Genomic DNA, 7,864 nt, shown 5'->3' with positions numbered 1-7,864 from the left:
GAAAATGTTTGTTAACAATTCTGTCTGATGTAAGAACAATACTTTTTAATGTGAAAATGTGTGTTAACAATTCTGTCTGATGTAAGAACAATACTTTTTAATGTGAAAATGTGTGTTAACAATTCTGTCTGATGTAAGAACAATACTTTTTAATGTGAAACGTGTAGTTACTTGCTGGGAAGTGATTATTAAGTCTAAGAACTCCTCGTGCATAAATTATCAGATCACTTTGTGATTTTGGACATTAAATTTTGGTACGACTGTCATGTGGTGTTTTCATTCGGACTTTTGTATTTTAGGATTGTCTTAAATGAACTGTTGGTCATGGTAGACGTTTATTTAAATATACTTGGTATTTTATTCACAAGTGTATGCTAATCATTAAATGATATTAACAGTCTTAAACTTTTTATTTTTAAAACCTGTATAAAGTTCTTGAAGCAGTTTTTGGTGAGACTGTTGCATTAATTTTTAGAGCTGAGACATTGTACTCCAAATATAAATATGATATTCCAACCAGCAGCTGGTAAGTTCTGGGTACAGTAATGTCACATCAACAGTTCTTTCTTTCAAAATCTTGTCTAACATTTAGGACGTTCACGAGATCAAGACTGGAACTGATTGGCAAGATGCTTTGAACCACGCCGTTAGAAACTGCTCTGTTTTTGTACCTCTGATAACATCGATGTACGGAAAAACCCAGTGGACTAACAGAGAGGTAGATATTTAACTCTGACATCTATATAACCTAGCTTTATTGTACCTCAAGTTTGAACTGTTGACTAGTAAGATCCTATCCAAATCTGTATCTTATTGTACCTCAAGTGTTAACTGTTGACTAGTAAGATCCCATCCAAATCTGTATCTTATTGTTGTACCTCAAGTTTGAACTGTTGACTAGTAAGATCCTATCCAAATCTCTATCTTATTGTACCTCAAGTTTGAACTGTTGACTAGTAAGATCCTATCCAAATCTGTATCTTATTGTTGTACCTCAAGTTTGAACTGTTGACTTGTAAGATCCTATCCAAATCTGTATCTTATTGTACCTCAAGTTTGAACTGTTGACTAGTAAGATCCTATCCAAATCTGTATCTTATTGTACCTCAAGTTTGAATTGTCTGGTGACTACCAGAACCTCATTGAAACTAATATTTTGTGTTGTTTTCTAGATCCAAGAAACTGTTTGTTATTGGTTTTTTCTAATATTAATATATTAGTGTTAGAATTTGTGATATCCCATTAAAGAGCAACAAAAATTAACGTGTTCAGTTTTATCTGTATCTTTTATAAATTGTCATGTGTTTCCAAAAATGTTATTCTAAAAAAGACTCATAAAAGACCTACTTGTATTAACAGAAAAAAAGATACATTCTATTTATATTCCATATTGTTTAAGTTAATGCAAAAGGGTCTGCGTGAGGTATATATGACATTTTTTTCTTTGGTTGTATACCCTTCTAATAGTTTTAATTCATGCTAAAAACCCAGAATGTGAGTGGACTTGAAAATATGAGTAGTCAAAACACAGAAAGGGTTTCATAAAAACACATTTTTCATCCTTAGATAAAATTAGCAGATATGTTGAGGAAGGTTATTATTCCAGTAAACTTTGTGGACACTTGGCCTCCTGAATGTCTTGCTATCCAGTTTGCCACAACCCAGTATATTCCATGGAAAGCTCCAGAAAATGCACATGGTGAGACTTTATACATATAGTTAGATTAACACGTAACTGTTTAGAGCATAGGAAAACTTGTAACCAAAAGTTTTGAAAGCAAAAGGAACTTTGTAGAGTTAGAAAATGTAGCCATAAGTTTTGAATGTTAAACTGTGTACAGTTAAAACCAGCTGTTACAAGATGTAGCCATTAGTTTTGAAAGTTAAACTATGTACTGTTAAAACCAGCTGTTAGAAGATGTAGCCTTAAGTTTTGAAAGTTAAACTGTGTACAGTTAAAACCAGCTGTTAGAAGATGTAGCCATAAGTTTTGAAAGTTAAACTGTGTACAATTAAAACCAGCTGTTAGAAGATGTAGCCATAAGTTTTGAAAGTTAAACTGTGTACAGTTATTCAATAACTGATGTCAGTTTAATCTTCTTTTTTTTTCCAAGATACTTTAGAAAACTGACAAATGGGGATAAAATTTAATTGAAATGTTAATTATCAATCTTTGTTTGTAAAATATTTTGATCGTTGAAAGCAGTAACATGCTATTTTGGGCCAAGAGGGAAAGCGTAGACATGCTTTAGTTAAGACAAGAGCATCATATTTTCCTTTCTCTGCTCTAGAGGCATGTATTGTATTTGTGTGTTTTATGAGCTTGATCCCACACTGTAGAGCTTTTTTATTACTCTGTGTAATTTCATGTGTAGTACAAACTGTATAACTCAGAAATATCTTTGTAAATTAATTTTATCCCAGTGAAATAATTATGTGGATGTCACTTATGGTAGCCGTAATTATTTTAATATTAGTATATATTAATTGTTAACTTCTAATTCTAGTTACCACCAGTAGATGTCACTTGTGGTGGCCGTAATAATTTTAATATTAGTATTTATTAATTGTTGACTTTTAATTCTAGTTACCACCAGTAGATGTCACTTGGGGTGTCCGTAATAATTTTAATATTAGTATTTATTAATTGTTGACTTCTAATTCTAGTTACCACCAGTAGATGTCACTTGTGGTGGCCGTAATAATTTTAATATTAGTATTTATTAATTGTTGACTTCTAATTCTAGTTACCACCAGTAGATGTCACTTGGGGTGTCCCTAATAATTTTAATATTAGTATTTATTAATTGTTGACTTCTAATTCTAGTTACCACCAGTAGATGTCACTTGGGGTGTCCGTAATAATTTTTAATATTAGTATTTATTAATTGTTGACTTCTAATTCTAGTTACCACCAGTAGATGTCACTTGTGGTGGCCGTATAATATCCGAGTGAAATAATTATAATTATTTACTCCTCTGAACTTTTTTGTATGATCAAACTGTCTGAAGTTTTTCAACTCTCATTATTTTTAACTTAAAACTGTACTTAGAAAATCATAACACGTGTTTTGTTGTTTATGCCATTAAAGACATTTTAACACAAGCCACATGTTGAATTGTAGATGAGGTTTTTTCTTTCTTCATTCTTCGTAGTTGTAGGTGAACATTTATTCTGAATTCTTTGGAAACTCAACATCTTTTCCTACAATAAACAACTGATATATCGTTCATTTAAGACGGTTCACAAGGTTAGTGGATCAAATTACTATTCCTCTTTCAGAAAAGGGTGAACTGGAGTCAAAATCGAGTATTTCAAAAAGCTGGGATGATACAAACATGAAACGAGTATCAAGAGAAATAGCAGAGCACTGCAAGACGATTTTAAAAATACGAGTGAGACGGAGAATTTCTTCAAAATCAAAAAAAGTATAACGTTTATATTGTGTTGTTAATTCTTAGCAGTCGGATATTATTATTTTGTTGTTTAATAGTACTCCTCTAACTGCTTTAAATGGGTGTTATAAAAATTGCACGTTTTGTGTTAATTCAGGATTACAGAAGTATGTTTAATTTGTAACTTATGTGACACGCATTCCACGATGGACAGGGAACAATCAAATTTGGGCTTAGAACCAGTGAATAAATGTGTTGATATAGCTTAATACATAAAATGTGATAAACAGAGGACCAGGATCCAGAGAATGAATGTGTTGATATAGCTTAATACATAAAATGTGATAAACAGAGGACCAGGATCCAGAGAATGAATGTGTTGATATAGCTTAATACATAAAATGTGATAAACAGAGAGGACCAGGATCGAGAGAATAAATGTTTTGATATAGCTTAATACATAAAATGTGATAAACAGAGAGGACCAGGATCCAGAGAATAAATGTGTTGATGTAGCTTAATACATAAAATGTGATAAAAAGAGAGGACCAGGATCGAGAGAATGAATGTGTTGATATAGCTTAATACATAAAATGTGATAAACAGAGAGGACCAGGATCGAGAGAATAAATGTGTTGATATAGCTTAATACATAAAATGTGATAAACAGAGAGGATCAGGATCGAGAGAATAAATGTGTTGATATAGCTTAATACATAAAATGTGATAAACAGAGAGGACCAGAATCCAGAGAATAAATGTGTCGGTATAGATTAATACATAAAATGTGATAAACAGAGAGGACCAGGATCCAGAGAATAAATGTGTTGATATAGATAATACATAAAATATGATAAACAGAGAGGACCAGGATCCAGAGAATAAATGTGTCAGTATAGATTAATCAAAATAGATGAATAGTAGGGGACAACCTAGGAACAGATATAGACTCAGAGAATATATATTTATATAGAGTGAACAGAATGTCAATTTATCTCTTTTTGACTACTTCTACATATTTAAACTGTTTATCTAATTCTAAGATAATCTTTAAATGGAGTTTTTAAATTTCAAAAAGATATTTTTATAATCTTCTTGTAAGAATAATATATAACGCATTAAACAAATCAGTAATGTATATTTTTTTAAGAGACCTGTCTCTACCCCGGTGACAAGTTCTATTGATGAATTTCCTAGCACACAGTTAAGTTCTATCAGTGAAAGTCCCGAAAAGAAGAACAGGCAGTTTGTTGTGATCTGTGTTCATCCCAAGCAAAAGAGTATAGTAAGAATCGATTTGTTCAATTCATACTTAATTCTTGTAGTCACAACACTTTGTCATGTTTTGTTGAGAACGTGAAAGGTACAGATAACTTAATTCTTGTAGCCACGACACTTTGTCATGTTTTGTTGAAAACGTGAAAGGTACAGACAACTTAATTCTTGTAGTCATGACACTTTGTCATGTTTTGTTGAGAACGTGAAAGGTACAGACAACTTAATTCTTGTAGTCAGACACTTTGTCATGTTTTGTTGAGAACGTGAAAGGTACAGACAACATTCTGTTTTTTGTCGAGAACGAGAAAGTTAAGGACAACATGCAAAGGATGTCATAACAACTACATAATAACTATAAGTAGGCTTTGTTTTAAAGTTGAGAACAACATGCAAAGAATGTCATAACAACTACATAATAACTAAGTAGGCTTTGTTTTAAAGTTGAGAACAACATGCAAAGAATGTCATAACAACTACATAATAACTAAGTAGGCTTTGTTTTAAAGTTGAAGACAACATGCAAAGAATGTCATAACAACTACATAACTATAAGTTGGCTTTGTTTTAAAGTTGAGGACAACATGCAAAGAATGTCGTAACAACTACATAATAACTATAAGTTGGCTTTGTTTTGTATTATAAATGTAAAGTTTTTAAAACTATAATACGTGTTTTTTATTTATTTTTTGTTAGAAAAGAAATTTGATTGTAGGAAATGGTCAGAAGGTGTATTAATGAACATTTTTCTTAGAAGGATGTTTTTACAAACTTCTTAAATTTGTAACACATTTCACAACTGGAAACTTCACACAAAAAAACAGTTTTAATAACTGTAAATTATACAAGTGAATATTTTTTAATTTCTAGAGATTTTTTTTGTGAAATGGACATGTTAATAGTTACGTTTATAGTTACATAATTTGAACAACATAGTATAAGAATGTTTTGGAAGTCAGTAAATGCTAAAGTTTTAGGCCAATATTTTCAGTTTTTACCTTTGCTTTACGTACAAGTACAGCTACAACTGTCTAGTAGTGTCATTAGTTCCACGAATGAAATTTTCCGATGTTAAGCATTAGGAAGAAAATGAATTTGAATGATTTTGTTTAAAATAAAGGCCCAGGATGTTGTAATTAGACATGTAACATTATCAAATAGGCGGAGCAACTAAGGGCACTGTTTGAAGAGGAAGAGCTAGAAGTTTGGTGTTCCATTGACGGATTAGACCTTGTAGAAGAAACGTTTGAGAGTGATGGGTTTCTTCCATCAACTCCTCAGGATCTAATACCAATTCCAGAAGAAAAAATCTCCTCCAGGGATGAGAATTATGTCAACAGAAAAATCTCTGGTTCTTCTTCTCAGACAGAATCTGTTGGTAAAGGTACGTTGTCATCAAAATGAGGTATTGTTAAACTGTAGGCTTGTAAGTCCTTGAATATAAGAGTTTCAGGTTTCTTATTTATTTGATGCCCTTATTAATCCACTTTTAGTTGTTTTTCAAGTATTCTTTACACAGCTAGATAACTTGTCATCTTGATCTGTAGAATGTTGTGGTAATGGCTACTATATGACCATTTTATTTTGAAGTGTAATATCATAAGCTACTTTACTTTGTTTAATATGAACGTGAATTGGTTCTCGTGATTAAAATATTTGTTTAAAAAGATTTTTTTAAACCAAATAAATAACTTTTTATTAGTTGACAGAAAGATGAAATGCAGGATAATTTACTACATGTTGTTAATTTAAAACCAAAATCAAGTTATTTCCAGCACACCGTATATTCTTTGTGTAGAATTTTGAAGAGCCAAAGCTTTTGTCTTGCATTGTTCAGTGTACATTTTCTCAAGAAAAAACCCTGATCTGATGGATTGTCGTATTGTTTTAGGAAGGGTTCCTCTGTTCCGGGTAATGTCCAACATGGTTGATATTAGTCCAAGCTGCTTTGTCTCTCCAGAAAGGGTGGAGTGGTTGAAGACATTTCAACAGAAGGTTGACCAAAGTGGTGTTGTAGTAGTAGTGGTGTCTGAAGATTATACCAAGTCAAGGATATCTCAGCAGCAGGTATATTTAGAAAGATATTGGTTCATGAAGACAATAGATATTTCAATGGAAGGGCATGTTTAAGAGATTATTGCATTGAATCTAACTAATATTGTTTTGCCATGATTGAAAAATTACTCTTCTGCGTATTCGAGAGTCAAAGCACGAGTACCACAATCTTTTCACAGAGTTACATTCAGACTTTAATGAAACTTTATTATCAGTGTTAATAAGCTGGGTATCAAAAGGACATGTCTGAACTCTGAATTGCCAATTTAATATTTTATTTTTACTCTTATATGACCTTCTGAGTGTCCATCTAATTATAAACAAACAGTATGAATATTGACAAGCCAGAATATAAACTTAGAACCTTCACTCTTTTCACTTTACTGAGATATAAGTAGTGTCAAGCCTATAAGAAATGCCATTCCCTTTAAATTAATTCACCTTTTAAAATATTCCTTGTATGGTTGTTTCATCTTGCCTTCCGTAGATGTATATTTAGCCTTAGTTTTATTGTTTGCAATTATTTGTTGTTGTTTTTTTTGCTCTGAGCAGCTAATGTAATTATTTTAACCTAGTTAAAAAAGCCAGTTAAATTATAATAGTTTTGGGACATTCTGTTCTAATACCAGTTATATTTTTTTGTGTTTAAAATACACATTTGAAAGGAACATTAATGAGTCTGTGGAGAATAAAAATAGTAGGGGAAAAAAAACTACGTTCTCAAGTAGAAATTACTGATGTAGGCTTCAGTTGTAATATAGATTTAAAATTTCTTGATATCTATCTATCTATATATATATATATATATATTAAACAAAAGTAACTGAAGTGTACAAATTATAAACTTGTTAGTTTAGATAATCAAAATACAAAAAATATATAATAATAGTTTATAAAATGTCATGCGATTGTAACCTGATAGGTCATTTACATTAAATTCTCCCACATACTAAGATAAGGTATAAAGGACCATCGTAAAGTAATAAAATTAAAACAAGTAGCTGAAGCTGTTATTGTAATTGTGTTAAAATCTGCAGTCATTTTGGAAACGAAGGGCCCGGCATGGCCAGGTGGATAAGGCGCTCGACTCGCAATCTGAGGGTCGCGGGTTCGAATCCCCGTCACACCAAACATGCTC

General features: G+C 31.6%; 1 protein-coding gene across 2 annotated transcripts in view; it reads left to right on the top strand.

The window, feature by feature from the left end:
- Positions 1–593: 593 nt before the first annotated feature.
- LOC106475726 overlaps positions 594–7,864 on the top strand; it is a 15,563-nt gene continuing 8,292 nt past the window's right edge. The window contains exons 1-7 of one of the 2 annotated variants that reach the window (XM_022379782.1): positions 594–718; positions 1,567–1,699; positions 3,284–3,429; positions 3,562–3,563; positions 4,594–4,681; positions 5,833–6,055; positions 6,563–6,738. In XM_022379782.1, the coding sequence (XP_022235490.1) occupies positions 686–718; positions 1,567–1,699; positions 3,284–3,429; positions 3,562–3,563; positions 4,594–4,681; positions 5,833–6,055; positions 6,563–6,738 (801 nt within the window). In that variant the 5' untranslated portion in view covers positions 594–685. Of the gene's footprint in view, positions 719–1,566; positions 1,700–3,283; positions 3,430–3,561; positions 3,564–4,546; positions 4,682–5,832; positions 6,056–6,562; positions 6,739–7,864 lie in introns of both variants that reach the window. The other variant, XM_022379781.1, reaches the window with a different exon arrangement.

The sequence above is a fragment of the Limulus polyphemus genome, unplaced genomic scaffold (assembly GCF_000517525.1).
Source record: "Limulus polyphemus unplaced genomic scaffold, Limulus_polyphemus-2.1.2 Scaffold9048, whole genome shotgun sequence".
In the NCBI taxonomy this organism is placed as follows: Eukaryota; Metazoa; Arthropoda; class Merostomata; order Xiphosura; family Limulidae; genus Limulus; species Limulus polyphemus.
The sequence above is the reverse complement of the archived record's forward strand: the minus strand, read 5'-3'. Positions and strand labels throughout refer to the sequence as shown.